This window comes from Gadus morhua, chromosome 20, assembly GCF_902167405.1.
Source record: "Gadus morhua chromosome 20, gadMor3.0, whole genome shotgun sequence".
Lineage (NCBI taxonomy): Eukaryota > Metazoa > Chordata > Actinopteri > Gadiformes > Gadidae > Gadus > Gadus morhua.
Window position 1 is genome coordinate 21636233 of NC_044067.1, and position 23368 is coordinate 21659600.

Here is a 23368-nt window from a genome sequence, read left to right on the forward strand (position 1 = left end):
TGTAAGAATTCATGCATATAAAGAAAAATGGTCCAAAATACTCGGCTTTCAAAATCAACCACAGCATGTATTCACGTTAACAACATTAAAAATATAGATTTAAATTAAAATACAGTACAGAAAACCTTAGACGACGGCATTTAGCCTAATGACAGCCACGTCCTGTTTGAGCATCAGCACAACCTGCAAGGCTATGGATAAATGTGTTGGCTCCCTACTAATTGGAACCCTTTTTTTGTCAAGCCTGAGTGTTTGTCCCTCGGTTTGTTCAATTCACGATGAAAGACTATCCATGCCCTGATTTACATATTTTTCATGACACATTGGATCAAACATTGCTGTGATCAAACGCAGGAAGCTGCCCAATGAAAGGGATAAGGACATCTGATAGAATCTAAGAGTTTGGGGACAGTGCTGCAGTTTAATATTGTTAGTCCCTCCCCAGGTGTCTTTGGATTTAGATTGGACATTATAATACTTATAGTCATGATCATCATCATGATCATCACGATCATTATAATCATCATTATCATCATATATTGTACCCCTGTAAACTTTTAATTTGCAGATAAAGGAACTGGATTTGTTGGCTTTCGATTTTTTGTTAAACAAGCATATTGCATTGGAAATAAAACTTCCATATGAATGTGTCTTTCCATTCTCACTGCAACACCAACAAGTAAGCAGTCATTTCTTCAGTAATGGTCTTGTGAAGTAAGAGATAAGCAAAGTATTCTGTGATAATGCTTTTCGGGGTACTTAGATTAAATTAATCTAGTGATAATATTGGATTAATGGTTACTGATTACTGATGGCTATAGGTCCTTCATTTCTTTTCAAGAAATAGGAACCATAGGACATAAAGTACCATGACCAACATATCGAATTCAGTTTGTGTATGAGAGAACCTATAGGGGACAAAAGGACAAGCACAGAATGTCTGTTTAAACCGACACTAAAGTGCTCGCATTAGGGACCTCTAGAGGTTTGAGTTGTAACTACAGTGGCAAAAGTGGACCAGAATAAAAATACTGATGGAGAATAACTCTCTAGATGGAATGACTCGTTTTTTCCGTTCAGATATTCAGTAGAAACGTTACATAGTGCAGGATAATTCATGTTGAATAAATTGACCGGTAACAATTGCGTCATTGAGCAACAATTCATCCATGCTGAAATCCTTTGCAGCAGAAATATACTCAGTGTTTGTACTTTCCACCTGGCGTCAGTAAACTGGACATGATATTGTGGTGAGAAAGAAAGGAATTGAACATAATGTATTACAAAAACATTGTATTGGAATTTTTTTCATATTTATTCCAAGGAATTATCTGATCTATGCCTTTTAACAAGTAGGGGGGTGTGGTAAAGATGAGCCAGTGGGTAAGTTGACCCACCCTGTATTTAGGAAACTGAACACATTTGTTGTAATTGGACCATCAATTCAGGAAGCACCCATAATGTTTATCTGGCTGTGATGGAGAGAAGAACATGGTAAAGTTGCAAGTATATATTTTTTCAGCATAAACTGTTATTTGCTTGTCAAATTTGCTTGTCAACGATTTTAACCTATCAGCTATAATGACTGCTTTTTCAAAGCAAATGTATCCACACGTAAACATATATGTCATACATGTTGGTAATCTGCCAAGGTATAAAACCATGCGAATCATTTAGCTAAAGATGAGCCTGAATTGTTAAACGGTGGCTGTGGGGAAAAGTGAGCCACATGCTGTGGGGTAAATTGAGCCACCATGAAGCAATGAAGTAAAGTTACGTCTCTAAAGTATAAAGTCGTATTTCACTGTAGTATTACAACACTGATTTGTTTTTTCATATTTCAAACATTGAAGAAAAGCTATCATGCCAAGAACGCGAGGAAAGAAGATGGAGAGAGCAGCCACTGGGGAAAACTCATGTTTTCACAGACCTATATCATAAATAGTTTTTACCCAAAGGCAATAACCTCACTAAATGTTGCTACCAAGCATAATTGTGTATCACATTGTGTAAGCACATTTTTGAATGTGAATGTTTGTGTGGGTGTGGATGTGTTTTTTAGTGCACTTAAGTTGACTATAGTTTACTATTTTTATAGTTTTAATTTAGTTTTTTAGTTTTTATTTATCCATACGTACGTACAATGTGATGTTTTTGCACTGAACAAGGAATGCACTTAATTTCGTTGTACTTGTTACAATGACAATAAAGATATTATATTCTAGATGCATTGTTATCATTTTGATTGACAAGGGATATCCTGAAATAAAGGTAGCTGTTTTCATTTAAATTCGGTCCTAATTTTTCTTGCCTAGAGGACAACATGAGTAAAAATGTATCATCTTAACCAACTTTCCCATAATTTACAATTAATAATACTTCACAAATGTAAAACACTGATAAAAATACAAATACAAATAAACGCAATGAATGACCAGATTTCCTGTCATTGAGCTCGACAGCATATTCCTATCTGTTTGTCTCAGGTCTACTGAGAAAGATTAACGTTCATGTAACCCAACCGAGCGTTGCCAACGGAGTTATCCTGCCTCGTGGATAATCCGATCTACATAACATACAAGACATACACCCACACGCACACACGCACACGCACACACACACACACACACACACACACACACACACGCACACACGCACACACGCACACACGCACACACGCACACACGCACGCACGCACGCACGCACACACACACACACACACACACACACACACACACACACACACACACACACACACACACACACACACAGACACGTTTCTAACGTTGTGGTGGCCTGAGTCAACGCAGAATAGGGATTTGCTTTACATCCAAACTGACCGGATAATGGGGCTAAATATGAGTATTGTTGGATGATACTGAACCTCCACGGACCACATCCATCACACAGAATCACATACAGCTCCGTCGCGCATCTGTCCTCCTTCTCATTGGTCCAGCGGGTTGTGCGTCAAAGCTTCGGCGTCCTGATTGGCTCCGGTGCTGGATGTGGGTGGACTAAGCCTCGTGGACTGAACCATCTCCCCATGCTGTTGCTGGTTGTCTCCCCGCCTGGCTGGACGCGTCAGGCTCCGCGGATGTGAACGCAGATCTCTAGTTGAACCGCTCGTCGTCGGGCTACAACTAGGCCTAGCCTCAACACTCTTTGGAACAACAGCCTGACTGGATTAGTTGCAAGGCACCATGATGCTATGGAGTTGACCGTGACGCTCCTCCATCATCTCTCTACCTGCTGAGGCGCGCCCCCGACGCCAGTAGAGGAACGCGCGTTGAACGAGCATCCGTGTGGGTTCTCAGATCGTCTTTTGTCGCCAAGATGGGAACCGTACTCTCTTTATCCCCGACCTCCAAAAAAGGGGCCATCATGGACTCCGGCACCGCGGCGGCGCTCCACCACAAGGGCGACAAGAGCATCAAGCGGCCGTCCATTTTCGTCTCCACGTTAACGTGGAAGAAGCTGGTGCCCAATTCGGCCAAGAAGAAAAGTGCCAAGAAGGTCAGCCCGAACCCACCCCCTCCTCCCAGCGAGCCGGAGGTCTCCCAGCTCAACCACGAGAATCACAAGAAGTCCCATGTGCCCAAAGCCCCCATCCCCGTCCCTGTCCCCACGGTGCCCCCCACCTCCCAGGTCATCCAGTCCCAGACCAACGGGGACGTGAAGAAGCAGCCGAGCAGCGTGTCCCTGCTGTCCCCCAGACGCGTGGTCATCCAGGCGTCCACCGGGGAGCTGCTGCGCTGCCTGGGGACCTTCATGTGCCGCCGGTGCTGCAGGCTGAAGGAGCTGACAAGCGGGGAGGTCATCCTCTGGTTCAGGAACATCGATCGCACTCTGCTCATGCAGGGCTGGCAGGACCAAGGCTTCATCACGCCAGCCAACCTGGTGTTCGTGTACCTGCTGTGCCAGGACAGCGTCACGGAGGACGTCGAAAGCTCCTACGAGCTGCAGGGCGTCTTTTTGACTTGTCTGTACCTCGCCTATTCCTACATGGGCAACGAGATCTCCTATCCGCTCAAGCCCTTCATGATCGACGCGAACAAGGACGTTTTCTGGGAGAAGTCCCTCAGCATCATTAACAGGATGAGTGACAAGATGCTGCTGTTGAATTCCGACCCGCACTTTTTCACCGAGGTATTTCAGGAGCTAAAAGACCAGCGGCCGGATGGAGAGGCCAACCTGGACCGCTGATCTGCAGACTGCGGGGATAGCCGGCAGAAAACGGCGATACAGCTTTGACGTTTGTCAATAGAAAGATCACTAAATCATGAATCTATGGTGTACATTTCATGAAGAAGGGGGGGGGGGGGGCACTCCTCGACGATCTTGACATGAAAAATTGAAGAAAAAAGCAGCCCCACTATTTTCTGAACAGTTTATTTCACCAGTGAGATGCGTGGTGTATTGCATGCATTCTGACGTCCTCCTATTTGTTTAGCCCATGAAGGGAGGCAGAAGAAACGCATCGGATTGCTTTACTCATCGAGGTCCAGGGGACACGGTGGGGATGAATGTGATCAAATGTATGTTTGAAAAAACATCTCCAATTGGAGCAACTGATTAGCTGTGAGAGACCGGGGCTCTATAGCAGGTTGAGGTGAGACCATGTGGGAGTATAGGCCAACAACAAGCAGACAGTAAAGCCTGTGTCAGGAGCTCTCCACAGTTCTGACCTGGCCATTTATAGACACTGGGGCCCTCCATTTGCCCATTTAAGCCCCTTTCCATGTAAGGGGCAAAATAAGGCTTTCCCCGATCCCAATTATCTTAAGACTTAAGAACATGGCTTAGAACGCTTAGGCCTGGCTGTAAATAGAGGCATCAATGTGCATTTAAGTGCATTTGAACCTGAGTTCGGTGGGGATTGGCTGAGTACAGCGCTCCTTTCTCTACCTGTTTGAGCAGAACTTGGAAGTAGGCCTAATTATTTTGGTACTGCATATGGCCCAGATGCAAATTTAGGTCCATGGGATTCTATGACATAGCCTTACTAAGGTATGTTTCACACAGCTAACCTGCAGACGTTTTGCATTTCAGTTGAAGAGAATACATGAAATAATATAAAGAAGACAGAAACAAGGTTTCTGAAGGTCAAACTCTGTTTTGAGAAGTGAATAAAGTGTAGATTTATTTTCGGAGGGTTAATGATCATTTGAGATTATTATATGTGCCAACAAGGAAATAATCCTAAAAACGAATGTTTACATGTACATAGCGCAAATATGAAGCATATTTTTACATTGGTTCTTAAACATTTTTTTGCCTGTTTATTTGGTGATTGTATTTGTTGCTGCTTTAAATATAAGTAACCAACACAATAAGATAAGGAAACAATATAAAGCTAAAGAGCTTTTTTTTTAAATGTTATTCTTGTGCCGTGAAACAAAAACTTTGAAGTTCAATTAACTGGGATTCTAATTCATGTTTGACTTTGGTGGACCTCAGAATGGATGTCAAACATCCTGTCACTTATTCAGTCAATATTCCATCAATATTCCTGTCAATAGTTCCTGAAAATGTACTGACCTGATCGAAAACTTGACAGGTTGTCTTCAGTATTTGTACTTTATTCAATGCCCTTGTTGTGTGGTACATTATTATTGCTTTGAATGTGGAGCTTAATGCTGCTATATTTGCACACCTTTGTGAACAAACAGTGTATGAAATGTTCATATTCTTACGTATAGTGTTAGACAGAACAGTATATATTAAAGATTTTATTTGACTTTCTAACGCATGGGGAATTGGTCCCCTGTATTGTGATTGGTCATCTATGGTGAATAACAACTTATTTAGGTGTGATTCAGTTACCCTTACCCACCACCACACCGATCATACTAATGCTGAATGTTAGCTTCAACCACCACACTGAGAAATGGGAATGCACTCTCTGTAAATAAATGTTTGAAGAACTTTACCATACTCAAGACAAATAAAACTTAAATGTGCAATCTACAGTGACTTGTGTTTATTTTTATTCTTTTTATTATTATTCTTTGTGTGCGTGTGTGTGTTTGTGTCTATGTTTGCATATGTTTGTGTATGTTTGTGTGTGTGTGTGTGTGTGTGTGAGTGTGTTTATGTGTGTACGTGTTTGTATGTGTGTGTGTGTGCGTGGGTGTGTGTTTGTCTGTGTGTGTGTGTTTGTATGTGTGTTTAAGTGATTTTGTATGTGTGTGTTTGTTTGTGTGTGTCTATATGTTTGCATGTGTTTGTCAGTGTGTGTGCCTGTTTTTGTATGTGTGTGCGTGTGATTGTTTTTTGTGTGTGTGACTGTTTGTGTTTGCGTGTGTGTGTGCGTGCGTGAGTGTGCGTGCATGTGTGTGCGTGTGTGTGTGTGTGTGTGTGTGTGTATCTGTCTGTCTGCGTCTATGTGTCTGCGTGTGGGTGTGTAATCTTTTTCTGTCCAGCTTTCCTTAATCCTCAGGTTCCAGGGAATCCTCGCTGTGAGTTAACAATTTAACCGTTTGTCTGAAGCATGCATACCGCTGCAGCGTAGGAAACAGGTCCGAGCACTGCTGCTCCGAACACAGATTATGACAACCACTGAGAGGTATGCTGAGTGTGATATTAGTGGTATCTATGGGTGATATTTAATTCATATATACTGAAAACAATACAGCCAGTCAGATGATATACAGCGATTATATTTATTATATAGAGGAACCCAATAATATAATACATTTAAATATAAAAATAAAGAAGAGGCATCTTTAGAGAGATCAAATATACCATAATATATCCTTGGCTTCTTTCATTACATCTAATCAATCTTTATTTTTTTAATTCAACAATGAAGTGATGACATTTATTCCTCCTGTGAGAAACATTGACAACATTTGTACTGTTTAATGTCTGTAACCGACTGATGTTGTCAATGGACCCAGGACCGTGTGATGTGGTCCATTCATGCTCTGAGAGCCATACCTTCACCACGGTATGCGGAGCATTTGGCTTCAGCGGGAATTCCTACCGTTTTTGTGAATAGAGCACGTGGGTATCAGAGTTCCTTCACTTGATTGGCTAGAATTTGCTGCAGTCTCTGATACAAGTGTTTGTGGAGGGCGCTCTCTCTCCCTCTATCTGTCTCTCTCTCTGTAATCGCTCTCAGTCTCTCCGTCTCTCTCTCTCTTACTCTTGCCCTCAGTCTTTCTCTCTTATACCGGGAGAAATCTATTTGTGGAGGAACAAAAATGAAAAAAGAGAAAGACAAATTATGAGGAAAATACAGAATCTGACAAACACGGTTTAAAGGAACACAGAAAGAGCGATATGAGTGCAATGGGAGCAGAACCCAAAGAAAGACACTTGCAATTATGATTCTGTCTGGGGAAAGACACATTATGATGTTATTCATGACCTTCAATATCAATTCCAATGTTAGTTGGAACGTGTGGTTTGTGTGTTGTCTTTATGGACTGAGGTGCGTGAGGTGTGTGTGAGGTTTGTATGGACTGAGGAACGTGAAGTGTGTGTGAGGTCTGTATGGATTTAGGAAAGCCATTCAGCTACGGAACAGATTCAAATGAATATCCGCAGAATCTGTGATGACGGACATTTGTTTTGGGGTTATGGGGAGATTGAATTTCATCAGCATTATGTAATAGCACCATAGCAAACCTTCATGGATATTTCAGCTTGTGGATTAAGATTCAGCCCAGGTCTCTGGCCCTCTGTCTGCCAGCCTGGGTTCTGGATTCGTGTCTAGCCGTCGCCATGGCAACGCGCTAGGTGAATGGGAGTTGGACACGGGGAACTATGTGAGGCAAAGCGTGGGCTCAGCCACTGCAGACTGCACACACACACACACACACACACACACACACACACACACACACACTCACCGACACACACAACCACACACACACACACACACACACACACACACACACACACACACACGTTGCAGTTGCCAGTGCTGCACGCCCCCCCCCCCACACACACACACACGCACACATAGACACCCTGCAGTTATAAGTGCTGCACACATACAGTCACATGCATATGCACTTATGCGCAAAAAAACAAAACACACTTTCTCTTCTCTTCCTGTCTTTGTCTCTCTTTGCCTCTTGATCGCAAAGGGTCATTATTAAAACAGATGATACACACCGACACATTTGAACATGCACAAACACACACACACACACACACACACACACACACACACACACACACACACAAACAGGCACACACACATGCATGCAAGCACATGCACACACACACACACACACACACACACACACACACACACACACACACACACACACACACACACACACACACACACACACACACACACACACACACACACAAAGGCATGCAGATGGTAGCACGCAAACATGTGTATCGTTCACCTATTTGCATGTATACATACACCTACTCACACTTCGTAAGCCACACACAATAACCCCATACATGCAGTCACCCATATATGCCCTAGTTATCGCATAACCAGTCCAGAGTCACTGCGCCATGATGGAAATAGGGCTCTATCAAGGCCACACTGCAGTGGAAGACGCAGAACAGCCACACAGAACAAGGACTTCTACTGAGGACATGGACGCTTGGTTCAGCGACTCCACGCTCTGCCCTAATGGGAAGAAACATACTAAAAGTTGCGTGCTCATGGCCAGATATGGAAACAGAAACATTTAAAAGGCACACACACACGCACACACACACACACACACACACACACACACACACACACACACACACACACACACACACACACACACACACACACACACCCACACACATACACACACACACACACACACACGCACACACACACGCACACACAGTGTAATTCAGTGCAGCCTTGGGATTAGATGTATTCTGCTCTACGCTAACACCACAGCCATAGATTGTAATCCCACCCGCTAGTGCCTTCTAATTTGGCCGTGCCATGGGAGGGCATCGGGCCAGCAGGTCAACAAGTCCATTTAATTTAGGAGAAACAACTTATCCAAGAAGAAGAAGAATATATACAAATATATACAAGACAAAGGTTTAACAACAAAATGGAAATGAGATATCCGATGAATCACAACAGCGGATATCGATGTGCAGATATAGTGTTTGACTGTGCTCCACCAAGTGGAGTACATTCAAACACTGTGCTCCACCTAGTGGAGTACATTGAAATACTCCACCCAGTGGAGTACGGTGAAACACTGTGCTTCACTGGATGGAGTACAGGGAAACACTGTGCTTCACTGGATGGAGTACAGTGAAACACTGTGCTCCACTGGATGGAGTACATTCAAACACTGTGCTCCACCTAGTGGAGTACATTCATACACAGTGCACCACCAAGTAGTGTACGGTGAAACACTGTGCTCCACCCAGTAGAGTACGATGAAACACTGTGCTCCACCCAGTAGAGTACACTGAAACACTGTGCTCCACCCAGTAGAGTACACTGAAACACTGTGTTCCTGTGCTCCACCTAATGGACTCAGGTGTTTTGATTGAAGCCCAGAGCTGAGAGCTCCAGTGTCAGCTGATAGGAGCCTCTGGAGGTATAGAGTCTTCTGAGCTGTGCAGCGTCAGCGTTGGGACTCAGATTAGGTGAGATTAGTCTGAGCAATCTCTGCATGGAGACCAGCTGCCCCCTGGCCACCAGCGAAGACACTGAACACATATTGAAGATGCGTGTTGTTTGTGTATTCTTTTTGAGATGCATGTTATTGATGTGTATGTAGAAGCTAAGCCTCACGCTGTACGATGCCTAGCCTGAGACAGTGGAGTTTGTATACAGTATATGTAGCCTGAACATGGTACTTATTGGTCATCGTCATTTTATGAATTGTGATTTAAATAAAGAAAATTATTACTGTAGATGGTAGGGGTCAACTGAAGGGAAAGATAATGTTAAATTAAAGAAAACCCATAATGTGTTTAATTGATGCAACAGAAGATCCAATGTGTTCCGAGCCTGTGCACACTCACTGAAGGCTTTGTTGCAGAGCGTTTAAGTAATGAAGCTCCTATCATACTCCAAACTATAGCCAGAGCCTCCAGGGACTGATTGAAGATGAGTCTGAACACATTGTTTACTCTACAGCAGACCTCTTTTCACCACGCATGACATTTAATTACTGCCCACTTACCCGAAGAATATATTCCCTTTGTTATGCAACGTGAAAAGCCAAACACATCAACAACAACAACAGACCTGATTCATTCAGGTACCTGCACACGCACAGCTCATTGTGTTGGCTCCCCCTCTGCATCATCACATTACTCTCCCTCTGCGTTATTCAACACCTCCGTGCTGCAAAACAATCAAAAGTCAACTCCAGATGACGCAATCACTGCACTCCATTTTATAAATTGTGAATGGTTTAAGAAATAACATTATGAGGGCATTGTGGAACCTGCCTCCAGGATCTTTAATAAGGTGTGATAGTTGCCTGGGCTGATGTCTATACAGGTCAACTCTTGGGGAATAATAATAATAATAATAATAATACATTTAATTTAGAGGCGCCTTTCAAGACACCCAAGGTCACCTTACAGAGCATATAGTCATCATACATTATTTAAAAAACAAGACATTGTGTAAAAATCAGTTTTACCGATAGTACCGATAGTATAGGGGCCCAGGATTTGCTGCTACGGCCCTGTCAGTGTATATGCCAATGTTGTTATCAATAAAAAAATCATTTGCACAAGGCAAGCCGATGCACTTCACCATGTTGATAAGAGAATTACAATGAGAAGAATTATGGGACAAAAAAATCAAGGGATATTTAGCATAGAAAAATAATTTGTGATTAATCGCGATTAATTAGAGTTAACTATGACATTAATGCGATTAATCACGATTAAATACTTTAATCGCTTGACAGCTCTAGTAAAAATAAATAAACATAAGCAATAAGAAATAAATAAAACAAAAACAAGACAAAACAAAACAAAAAAACAATGAAAACAGTGATCAGCTAGACGTTGTGTGCGAGTTTGAACAGGTGAGTTTTGAGTTGTGACTTGAAGGTTGTAATGGTGTCTGATTGTTTTATGTGTGGGGGGAGGGAGTTCCAGAGCCTGGGTGCTGAACAGCTGAATGACCGGGCACCCATTGTAGTGAGTCGTGATGTGGGGATACATAGTAGTCCAGCAGAGGTTGAGCGGAGGGAACGGGAGGGAGTGTATTCTTGGAGGAGGTCACAGAGATAACTGGGGGCTAGGTTGTGGAGAGCTTTGCAGATGAGGAGTAGGGTTTTGTATTGGATACGGTAGTGTACTGGGAGCCAGTGAAGTTGAATGAGGACAGGGGTGATGTGGTCAGATGATTTGGTGCGGGTGATGATCCGGGCGGCTGAGTTCTGAATGATCTGCAGTCTGTTGATGAGTTTGGTGGGGAGTCCGGTGAGGAGGGCGTTGCAGTAGTCTATGCGTGATGTGACAAATGAGTGAACTAGGATTTCAGTGCAGGAATATGCACATGCATATGTCACACACTGACCTTGCTACAAACAAGCCAGGCAACCGTACAACCAATGTTCAGGCAAATAAACACATTACAATATTGTAGACAAGAAATATGAAGAAGCAGGCGTTGACAAACTTAAAGGTCCTGTGTTGGATCCCAAATGTCTGCTGCTAGGCATTGCTGAGAACGATGTCTAACCTTTACGTGCTTCTGAATGACAACCTATCCAACGTAGCCAATTGTATCCACAATCCACAAATATACTAAACATGTTATGTAAGAAATGGGATATAACAGAATCATGTATTGTAACCTTTAGAAGAACTGCTCTCAGAACCTCTCTATTGAGGTCTCAGAACCTCTCTATTGAGGTTGACAATAATGAGAATATATTCTTTATTGTTGTATCTGGTTCTGAGGAATATTGAGATAAAATAGGCCTGCACCACAGTTGATTCTGCTTTTCAGTGCTGATGACAGAATTTGTACACATGAAAACCAAATTACCTAAATTATTTTTGTGGATTACTTTTGGGCAAAAAAGAAAAGAAAAAAATATCTGGGTCATACAATGAGCCTGTCAACTTTTCCCACATTCTTGTTCATTCCCTTGATCTCACTCTCTTATCCGCTTTCCTTGTTTCAAAATCAACCATTTTTCTTCTGTTCTGTGTCTCCTGTCTCTCTCCTCCACCTCCTCTCCTCCCTCTGGCGGCAAACCCATTTCTATTTTGGTCCAGGTTGGTGTGCTGGTCTGGTTTAGAGCTGCTTCCACTTCCCAGTCCTATACCGACTTGAGAAAATCCTGTCCCCACATGTTCCTATACTGCTCATCAGCCTACATTTCACTGGAATCTTAAGACATGCATATCCACAAGGATATTATAGGCCTATCAGTGAACAAACCCGCCAATGCATTTCAGCATGTGCTGCTTACAGTATCACCATACCTAGAGAATGCTGAATGATACAATAATAATATGGTTTATGTTAGTGCAGTGTTAGGGTTTCATCCTACCTTTTAGGTCATTGTAAAGCCCCAGTCTTTCTTAAGAATAAAGCAACCTGATTATCTCATATAAGTCTATTAAGCTACTGTCATTATTGGTTGAAAGAACAATTATCCTTTTATTACTCGAGGGTAATCTTCCCTATGGTCTCTTATAGATTATATTCTTATCTGAAAAGTAGATGGACCTATAATTGAATCATATTCAGTGAAAAAACACAGCCTAACCTATTGCCATTCCAAGCTTCTGGTTACATAGCTTGTGCTAAAACACGAGCGCAACCTTATTTTCAACACATATTCCTGTCCTCTTTTTACCTTGTTTCTCCTCTTTCTTTTGCATTTTTGTTATCTTCTTCTTGCTATTGTTATGTGTATTATGATTATTTGTCAGGAACGAAAAAAATCATCTCGCACAGGGAAAATAGATGCAATGTAACAGATTTAGCTACAAGCTAATTCCATCTGCAGTCCCTATCCCCGCACCTTGTGCATTCTGGCGCCAATCCGATGAATCAGAGCGGCGGGAGAACACCCACTCCTTCGCCGCGTTACGCAAGAGCAGCGAGAGGAGAGGAGCTGCGGCGAGGAGCGGGAGAGGAGCTCAACTCTAGAGTTTAGAGGAGACAAGAACGGTACAGCAACATTGCGGGAGTGTGACTCAACAACACCACAGGAGGCTTTGTGTGTGTGTGTGTGTGTGTGTGTGTGTGTGTGTGTGTGTGTGTGTGTGTGTGTGTGTGTGTGTGTGTGTGTGTGTGTGTGTGTGTGTGTGTGTGTGTGTGTGTGTGTGTGTGTGTGTGTGTGTGTGTGTGTGTGTGCGTGGGTGGGTGGGTGTGAATAAGAGAAAGCTAGATAGAGGAATATAATTTACAGCATTGCATTTCTTGAGGAGAACACATAATTTTGATAGTGTATTTTGGGCATATAAGGTCATTTAAGTCGATAGCTGGGTTTACTTTAGCGCATTTGTCCATGTGTGGTCGGTCTCTATAAGAAGAGTTATATTGACCCCTTGTGGTTAACAAAGGAATCCTTTCCCAGACATGGAACCTCAAACCGGTCGATGTTAACTCACCGACTCGTTCCTCAAGCCGGTGACATCCCATAATACAGTGTTCGTTATGCTTAATAACGCAACATCGGCTAGATGTCTTGACCATCACTTAACCTTAGATCCTTCTCTGTAGACTATTTCCACAATAATTTATAATATTAACCTTTGCCTCACCTCGTATGCCTTCAGGCCTGGTAATGTTTCCTTCACACAGATCTCTGTAATAAGCCTCATGCATACCTTAGTAGTCCAAAACCTTCACTGATATAAGGCCATTCCGTACACACAACAGATAATATTTATACCTCAAAACTCTTGAACAGGCTGGACTACAAAGTGTGTGATTATCATTTATCATTGACACATAAATCAATTTTCAGAAAGGCTCGGATTAGTCAAATAAGAAAAGTGTTCATGCGTCAAGATATGTGTGACTCTTGACCGATTGACTGATGTAAAGCAAATTAAGTATTGTGGTCTACAATAGATTAAAGGATCTCACTTTTCTGAATTCACAAAAGATTCACAGATATCTCAAGAACTGCTTCATCATTGGGTAAATAAAACGTTTATTTTAAATGGTCTCTAGGGCAAATCACATCTTACGCATGCTTTCCTGCTGTATTTTCATAAAATAAATAGGCATACATTGTAATCCTAATCGACCAGATAAAATGTTTCAGATTCAACCTCGGCCGTATAAAGTAGGGGCTATAGGCCTATGCCAGCTATTAATTAATTTACGTTTCAATTAGTTCATAAATTTGGGCGTTCACATTCTATTACCGCAATGTATTATAAGACTAACATTCCTTAACATTTCATGGATAGTTGAGACGAATTGTTATTCATTCAAAATCAGGAAGAAATCTAAATCCAATAAATGTGTTTAGCCTAACGAAGTGAACCATGGGAGGGCGCTATTAATGGGGATGGTGTGCACATCAAGCCTCGCAATACACGAGGATAAAGGATAATAATGAAGGATGAAGACAGGAAAGGCGTCGCGACCTGACAATGCTTTCTGCGTTAGCCAATTTTATCTATATTTGTTCAATGAGCGGAAAACGGGCCTGATTAACAAACTCTTGATATATCCTCACATGCATTATAGGGTACAAAACCTATCCTAAACGTCGATAGTGTTCTTCATTCAATCAAATCAAATCAAACCGAACCACCTGGTTCTCCCAGTAGGCTCGCTGGAGGGTCAGTCAGTTGTAGTGCCCGTTGGAGAGGCCGCTGATGCTGTTGACGCAGCTGATGTGCGCGGCGGACACGGGTCCGAAGGGCCCTGCGGGGGGTGGCAGGCTGTGGCTGTGGTACAGCGCCGCGGGGGGCGAGCCCGCCCAGTACGAGAACCCAGACCCGGGTCCCATGCCAGGGGCAACGAGGTTCAGCTTGGAGATCCCGGAGAAGGGCATCGGAGCGAAGTTACTCTGGAACTTGTAGATGGCCTGCTCCGTGGTTGACGGCTGGCACACCTGCGCAAGGCCATGGAAGTCGAACTTGTAGGCGTAACGCTTGCCGTGCACCTTGGTCATGATGTTTTTGTCGTAGTAGTAGCGCAGCGCGCGGCTCAGCTTGTCGTAGTTCATGTTGGGCTTGCTCTTGCGCTCCCCCCATCGCCGCGCCACCTCGTCGGGGTCCATGAGCTTGAACTCCCCATTGGTGCCCTCCCAGGCGATGCACGCCATGTTGCCGCTGTCCGACAGCAGCTCCAGCAGGAACTGCCAAAGCTGGATCTGCCCGCTGCCTGCAAGGCGAAACACGGGGCGAAGAGGTCAGAACGCAGCCTCACAGAGGGTCATGGATCCGAAGAAGCTTAGGGCCTGTTCTTCAGTGGAATGTGTTAAAACGAGAACATAACCTCCATAATACTAATACTAATACTAATAATATCCAGAATAGAAAGTGAAAGAGAAAGTCCCTAAACCCGTAGGAGATTAAATGACCCTGAAGAGCATGGCATCACCTGGTTCGATTAATTCAGTTTTCAATAAATCGATTATCCGCTGATTAGGCCGAAACATTTATTTAATCAGGCCTACTGATTTTCCGTACTAGGTGCATTATTCGTATATTGTTATTGTTTTTTTTTATACCAAATATTATTATAATTTGTGTTAGCCTAATATTATCATTAATATTGTTGAGATTATTTGTATTATTATTAGTATGCTAGGCTTACTTATATTTGGCCTACTATTATTGTTATTATTATTATTATTATTATTATTATTATTATTATTATTATTATTATTATTATTATTATTATCAACTATTAGCCTACTTTTAATTAGTAGGCTACTAGCCTAATAATAGCAGTAGTATTATTAATAGTAAAAATATTAGTATCATCATCATCGATTGTGCTTTGATTGTTTTCTACATTAATCATGTAATGTATTTATTTAAAAATATAAAGTAACATGGAGCTGTCTTTATTCAGGCCAACAGTCAAACCTATTTATCGCTTACCTTTCTGGACTCCGGTGTTGATCGGAGCCCAGGGCGTTCCTTTGCTTTCCTTCAACAGATTCTCTGTCGGGTCTAAAATAAAATAAACAAATGGTTAATACCATCAAAAAGATATCGCCTATTATCTCACGCAGAGAAAATAAAAATAACTGCAATTATAAAATGAGGGCCTATAATAAAATAAGATAAAAGGGTTGATCTTCAGGTTGTTTCCTAATCCTCTTTCCTCATCGTGAGTCTCCTCTAAGATGGTATTCTAGGCTCCTCTCTCCCTGCGGCTCGAGGCTCCAGCCTCAGGAAACGCGTCCAGGAAAAAGGATATCCGATTTCCGACAAAGAGGAGACGAGCTTTCCGAATGGAACGAACAAACCCGTGAGGTGGGACCAGCGAATCAGGGACAGAGGAGCTCGGCTAAACCCTCTCTTCCTCTATATCAGGAGAATAAAAGCTGTATGAGCCCATAATGTGAACAAGAGGACCAACCTGAGAGATACATGTTGAACATGAGCTGTCCTCCGCAGTCCTGTCTCATTGTGTTGGGATGCTCACGAGTCACGACGGCTGGGATTTCATTTCGGTGGTGGTGGGTAAAGATTTTTATTAAACTTTATCTCATAACTGAGATCTGGAATAAAGGCGGTGGACAGATGGAAGTTTCTAGGCAACTGTCACTGGCCCCCATCTCTGAGACAATATTCAGACAGCAATTTCCCCTGGTGCATTGCTTTAATTAAAAGAGCAATTTACCTCTGTCAGGGCGCCCGGTGCTCACAATAAAAAGAGCCGATAGGATTGGGCCTTATCAATGCGCCATCACAGTTTAATAAAGTTTCCGCGTTAAGATCTCCGTTTCTATGGTGAATTGAAGTGTTTGACATGGAAACCAGTTCAGATCCTGCTCACTTTTCCACCTCTTTACCTCTCGGCAAACAACAAAGACTCGTTTCATGTAGGGGGTAAAAAGCATATTTACCTTAAATACACGCCCCAGTGCGCATGAGAAAACAGAACATTTGGACCGTCTGTTTGTGTGTTAAAGGTTATATATATATTATATAGCTTCAATAAGGCAGGATGGGCTTATTGTAACAGCAGGACCTCGCGTCGTCGTCGATATGCCCACGACCACACGTGGGCGGACGTGGATGTCTTATTATGCAAAAAGAAAAAAGGTTATTATATTGCATATAACATATATCAGAACAACGATGGTCGCACGCACATAACCTTGCTTTTACACTCCTTGTGAATAAGAGGGATACAAAATCGTCTGTATTCAACACGATTTGGATATGCAGCACAAAAAACGAAGCACATAAACCAAATGTGATTGTATTACTTTATTGTCAGCATACAGACATGTAAGGACAAAAAGATGGGCACAATTTTCATAATTTTTTTCCTGAAATTACATCTACAGCAATTTGCCGATATAATAAATTATTATAATAATAATGATAATATTTATCAGGAAAAAAAATATTCATAAAAAATGCGTTAACTTACATGAAGCCTTGTCAGTATACAAATGAAAAAAAGGAGCCACTGTTTTCCTAAAGTTCCCACAGGCCAAGTGGCTAAACAAAGGTCAAAGGTCAAAGGGGCTGCTGAAGGCCCTGACACAGCGGGCCGACGGACCACGCTGAACCGTCGCTGAAACGCGTTCATTGGGGCCTCTTGACTTTCGGCGGATTCGCGGTGTTCCCAGACCGTGTTATACCGAGGATGGTATTATTCCAAAAAAAAAAATTCTTAAAGAAAACGATGTCTTGTTTGAATGATATATGCGCATAAACAGTGACTTTAATGAAGTATACGAATGAATGAAATTAGCGGGGACATAACTTGGACCGTATCATTTCATAAACCTAAAGAACACTATAGGCCTTTATGCTGCTGTTTCATCGTTTACTGCTTAAACACTCAACCGATTAAAACTAAATTGAAAATTCTTCCTTGGCTTTTTTAGTCTAGTTTTTATGTAGTTTCCACATTGAAAAATATTTTAATGTCCAGGTTTATTGAACTGAGAAGTGTCGTTCTTCCTGTAGTAGGCCTAACAGTGTTTGTGTGTGCTTCACTACTTATGTTTCTCGAGTGATCCGTTTCAGATGATCAGCAGCAGTAGAAGTAACCATGTAGTAAGGTGTCGCCGAGTCGCTCCCAGACTAGGGTTTGAACAAAGCGTCTCAGGGAGGGTGCGGCGGTCCACGCTGATTGGTCTATACCCGCAGGTCCTCCTGTGTCCCTTCTGAAAGATGGCTGCAGACTACCGCCCCCTGCTTGTCAGGAAAGTTATCTCCTCTCACGCAGGCGCAGAGGAGGACTATGGGACGTGCAATGGGACTCACTCAACCTGCGGTGTGTTCCCCTTTTGTCCGCAGCAAGCCGTCTCCGTGGCGGCCTGCTCGGTGCTTCGAGGCCTGAAGACTCATGTATGTTCTTATCCTTCCTCTGACTAGAGACATCGTAGACATTGTGTGGAAATTGTGGACATATGTGCTGCAGGCTCAGTCAGTTTGTTCATGGAAACTTGTTTTAGAAAAAAGGTCAGGTTATATAAATTATTGCATGCGTTTGAATGTAGGTCTACCAAAATGTAAAAGTAAAGAAAGAATAACTTTGACTCCAGCTTAAGGACTAAATGCCTACTCCAGCGAAACATGAGTCTATAATACATTTAGTTAAGTGGCACAATATCTAGATTAATCCTAGAACCACTCGTAGTGGTTCTGTAGAGTCGCTAAGCCCAGTAGACATGGGGCCTGGTGGACTGGAGCTCTGGTGCAGTCTGATGTCTCTCGCTGTGTGATCTCGCTGACTGACAGATCCAAGTAGGTGTGTCTCTGGCATACCAGACTTGCTTTAGCTGCCTGTGTTCAAATACAGTCGCAGGCAACTTAAAACAAGCCTCGAAAGCTAGATTGTATCGACATGATCCTCATGGTAGTCGCCCAGCCTATACTGACAACAAGTGTCAATGATCACAAACACTAATGCATTTACTTCAATAAAGATGCATTGAAGCATACCTCATTGGGATTACGTTTATAAAAATAGACCTAGAAATTTAAAAAAAATGAATTTTTGTTGGGTTCCTATTTCTTTAATATAAAGCAATAGCAACCCAACATAGTAATCCTTATCCTTCTTAAAATGAATGGAAAAAATACAAATAGATCGTTACATTAAACATTTTTAATAAAAATATGATTGTTAGTGTGTTAATAAAGGAGAACTACTCCTAAACTATTCTGGTTTGTAAACGTACCTGAGAGCGGGTGATCTGGAGTCACTGACAGCAGCATCCTGACGTCTGTAGTCCTACGGCCTGACTGCTGGCTGCTCTCGCTGCGACGTTTTAATCAGTCACAGCCACAGGAATGTGTATTTGAGAAAGGTGTGTGTTTGGTTGAACATTCATTAAAACATCCTGGTTTGGGTGTGGGACTGTTGCCTGCGTCGCTCCAAGGCTCGTGACAGGTGAGTGGGTGTGTGTCTCCAACACGGAGCTCCACGTCCTGGTGAGGAGGCCGCTAGTAAACAAACGGACGGATTTGCTCAAGGATGTTGAAGAACCGAAGTCAGGTACACGAGCACACAGACCGCTGCCAGGCATGACGTGGGCCGCAGGCAGGAAGTAAACGTATAGAGTGTTGAGAGGAATATGGTGCGCTTATAGTGATTCATTCATAAGCATCGTGTTGTGGTCAGGTTGCATTGCGTGTGTATTGTATACGCGGTGTATAACAGACGACCGAGATGGAATACATAGACGCTAGAACTATCTAAATGCAGCCTCGCAATATCCCTTTCGGAATTAAGCAGGCCTACATTACACATAATTTGAAAAACGTTTGAACAATATTTGGAAAGTATATGCAAAAAATGCGGATAGTAGCAAAATGACATAAAAAATCAAAACCAACTGGCAGCCGGCCAAGAATCCAAACGATTGGAACCGTTCTTAATTTTGCAGCATCTTGAATCCTAGAATATTTCCTTGCAACGGACACTCTGCACAATGCCCTCGAAGTTCAATATGTTACTATTAGTAGGCTAAGTAATTTAGAAGACACTTTAATTGAAAATGACTCATTAATAACTGAATCCATTAAGGCAAAGCTATAAAGGTCAACACCTGCCTACAGGCCCATGGACACTGGGAATTTAACCCAGAACCTTTTGGCTGACTCTCGAATCCCCCTAGTCACTCTTCACTACCCTGCTCATGTATCCTAATATTCCTCCATGTTCCTGCGGTGCACAAGTAATGATGAAAAGACAGACCAGCCATGTTTCAGTCTCCATTTTGAAGAAAAGCCTTTATTGCCATGAATGCGAGCGCAAGCTAGCAGCAGAAGGTAAGATCAATACAATATGCAATAGAGAGAAGGATAGCCAGGCCGCCCGCTCTTCAGTGTGCCGGTGGGCCTGGGGTGGGCGCCGGGCCCGGAGGTGGAGGGGTGGGGAGTGGTGTCGGGCTGGGTGGAGTCGAAGGGCTTTAGTGCTGGATCCTGCGGATGGACTGCACCTGGTTGGTGTGAGCCTGGGTGCTGTACTCATTGTAGTGCCTGTACTCGCCCTGGTGCCTGTCCCTCTCCATGATGTACTGGTATCCACGGTAACCGGGGAACTGGTAGGCCACCCAGCTGGAGAGAGGGAGACAGAGTTAGGGGGTGAGAGAGTTCGACTGGTGATAAGATGTGTGATCAGTGAAATCAGTAGCCATCACTAATGAAAAGGTTGCATGTTTGAATAGTAATCATGGGAGGAATCCCAGGGGATTAGCGGAAGAGAAGGACAGAAATATGATAGGGAGAGGGAGACAGAGAGAGAGAGAGAGAGAAAGACGGTCCTCTATGGTATACTTACGCTCCAGAGTTGACCTTAATGGAGGCCACCTCCTTGCTGCACCAGCCCATGGCCTGCAGGGAAGGGTAGTCATCGCACATCTCAAACTTGCGACCCTGGAAGTCCTCGGACTCGTACAGGGTGACCTTGCTGTCACTGTGGTTCTGTGGTTAGAGAGAGGGAGAGAGAGGGAGTGAGATGGAGAGAGATGGAGAGAGAGAGAGAGAGAGATACAATGGTCACAGAGATGTAAAGATGGGAATTATTGTGGATTGGTGAGGAGCGGGCAATGTTCATGTTTAATTATTGAACATCTATCAAACAATGACTCCCTTCCAAGTCCTACTCCCTCCTTGTTGATTTGTCTTACGGGAGATTGTGCAACCATTTCTTTCATTATTATTATTGATTTATCGATGTGTATATATAAATATATTTAAAGGGGGGGCTCACAGCGGACTTGATGGGCCTGAAAGAGAGCAGATGCTCGGTCCTGTAGCCGCTGTTTCCGCTCCAGGCCTCGTAGCGGGGGTAGTCTCCCTTCTCCAGGATGAACTGCTGGCCCTGGAACTCAGGGTACTCATAGCCCACCCAGCTGGAGGGGAGGAAGAGAGAGGAGGAGGAGGGAGGAGAGGGGAGAGAGGAGAGAGGAGCAGTGGAGGATGAGCACAGAGGAGAGGCGAAGAGATGGGAGGAGATAGGAAGGAGAAAGGAGAAGGGAGATGGGGGGGGGGGGGGATATAGAATAGAAGATTAATGGAATCATTTATAAAGGGCAATATCAATTAAATGTATCAGTCCAAAAAAAAAAGGCCACCACAAAGAGAAGGACATGCACACATCAGACCTATACTCTCTCTGTCTCCCCTACCTCTCCTTTTCTCTCCCTCTCTATCTGCTGCATAATACCGCCAAAGGAACAAAAAACACATGCTCACAAACAAACACGAGTGAGGGAAGAGCCGGACAGAGAGGCGGTCGGTGCAGTCCAACAGTGTCAGGGTTTGGCTAAACAATAGCGCTCAACGCCGTCGTTATGAATTGCCTTTAGCGAAAAACCGCGCACGACTCCCTTTTGTCAGTGTGAACACAAAGCCCAGAGCAAACATTAACGCTGCTGCTGTTCACTGCTGCTGCCTGCCCAGCCCCTTATCTGATCGCCAGTCAGTCAGCCAGCCATTCTGGCTCAGCCGCCAGCTGCACGCTGCCAAGCAGGCCATGATACACAGCACTAGCCCACGTTCAAACCCTCAGCCAGCCTCGCACACAGCGTAGCTACGTGTTGAATGTAGAACCCTGTTCTGCTGGCCGTGGGCGTGGGGCTCACATCAGGGCTGCCAAGTCGCCTGACGACTTAAAGAAACACTAAATCAATATTGTTTTTGCTAACGGTGTGTATGCTGTGGGTATTGAGTCAGACTATGGCCTCATCAAGGCCCTCTGCTCACCTGCCTCAGCTCTCACATGAGGCCACAGGGACCCTGACAGTTGAGAAGGACAGCAATGGCACTTTATATTCTATGTACATATCAACTCTTCTTCCCGTTGATCTTTTATTTAGCTTTATATTTTAGGGCTGCTCTTAATTCCAACTAAATTACAGATGGCCAGTGCTCCTTTTAATTCATCAACTGTCTAATCCAATGCTATTCTATATAATAATAATAATAGTAATAATAATAATACATTTAATTTAGAGATTAGAGATTTAATTTATATATCCTACACGGCTTACAACCTATAACATAATATACCTATAACATATAATTGTGGTTTTATGAGGGGGAAGGGGCGGGGGGGGATGGGTAGCAGGGACTTACGGTCCGTTCTCGACCTTCATGGAGCGGATCTTGTTGAATCCCCTCTCCATGATGTTCTGGCACTCCAGCATGAACTCGCAGCGCTTGCCCTGGAAGTTCTCCTCCTCCCACACGGTGATCTTGAACTGACCCATCTGCTCCATCTGCTGAGTGTTCATGTTGGCTATTGGTTGGTTTGCTCTTACGAGGGATGCGTTCTGCCCATGACACAGGGAAGGAAGAGGTTTGGAATTAGAGCTACAACATGGAGCCTGGTTTGTGTTGTGTATCATAATTTGTGAAACATCGGAAAAAAACAATTTGAAAAAGAGAGTTTGAATAAAATTCTACACCGTGTCCAAAGCTAACTTGGCCTAAACATTCCTATTGTAGATCTATTGAATGCCATTTCAGCTCTAGGCTTAACCTTTTTTTTGTTTTTGCAAGCATGACCCCCTATGTGTGTGCAAATGCTTTCCTGTAAGTTTGAAACAAAAAGCTGATTTAAAAACCTTAGCCTATTAAACCGAATTCCAGCTCTTTTGGAATATTGAGCCCAATACTTGCCAATAAATAGAAAGGTTATATGTGAGCTTTAGTCCAGCCATGTCTGAAACCAAATTGATCAAGATTCAGGATTTAAAACCAGTAACTCTCTGCTGCTACCAACATCAGTCAGCCCTCTCAGATCCTCCTGATTTTCAATTTG

At 43.2% G+C, this 23368-nt stretch overlaps 3 protein-coding genes across 3 annotated transcripts in view; 1 reads left to right on the top strand and 2 right to left on the bottom strand.

Annotated features, from left to right (window-relative positions):
* Positions 1–3020: 3020 nt before the first annotated feature.
* cdk5r2b (cyclin dependent kinase 5, regulatory subunit 2b (p39)) lies at positions 3021–5970 on the top strand. Its single transcript, XM_030344317.1, has one exon. The coding sequence runs from the start codon at positions 3337–3339 to the stop codon at positions 4204–4206; it is 870 nt and encodes a 289-aa protein (XP_030200177.1). The 5' UTR covers positions 3021–3336; the 3' UTR covers positions 4207–5970.
* Positions 5971–14076: 8106 nt separating this feature from the next.
* fev (FEV transcription factor, ETS family member) lies at positions 14077–19353 on the bottom strand. The gene is made up of 3 exons (XM_030344246.1): positions 16490–19353; positions 16006–16077; positions 14077–15280 (listed from the first exon to the last, which is right to left on the bottom strand). The coding sequence occupies exons 1-3, from the start codon at positions 16536–16538 to the stop codon at positions 14739–14741; spliced, it is 663 nt and encodes a 220-aa protein (XP_030200106.1). The 5' UTR covers positions 16539–19353; the 3' UTR covers positions 14077–14738.
* A 947-nt stretch (positions 19354–20300) lies between these two features.
* cryba2b (crystallin, beta A2b) overlaps positions 20301–23368 on the bottom strand; it is a 3547-nt gene continuing 479 nt past the window's right edge. Inside the window, exons 2-5 of the mRNA XM_030342568.1 lie at positions 22681–22877; positions 21314–21455; positions 20882–21024; positions 20301–20658 (exon numbers count right to left, since the gene is read on the bottom strand). Coding sequence (XP_030198428.1) covers positions 20511–20658; positions 20882–21024; positions 21314–21455; positions 22681–22838 — 591 coding nt within the window. The 5' untranslated portion in view covers positions 22839–22877 and the 3' untranslated portion in view covers positions 20301–20510. The remainder of the gene's footprint in view (positions 20659–20881; positions 21025–21313; positions 21456–22680; positions 22878–23368) is intronic.

What these genes read in the sequence shown, in the direction of transcription:
- fev (XM_030344246.1), bottom strand. Translation starts at nt 16,538, where the DNA reads ATGAGACAGGACTGCGGAGGACAGCTCATGTTCAACATGTATCTCTCA. An exon ending in GTTCAACATGTATCTCTCAG is followed by an intron (nt 16,078 to 16,489) that starts GTTGGTCCTCTT and finishes ATTTTATTTTAG; the next exon opens with ACCCGACAGAGAATCTGTTG. An exon ending in CAACACCGGAGTCCAGAAAG is followed by an intron (nt 15,281 to 16,005) that starts GTAAGCGATAAA and finishes TTCGCCTTGCAG; the next exon opens with GCAGCGGGCAGATCCAGCTT.
- cdk5r2b (XM_030344317.1), top strand. Translation starts at nt 3,337, where the DNA reads ATGGGAACCGTACTCTCTTTATCCCCGACCTCCAAAAAAGGGGCCATC.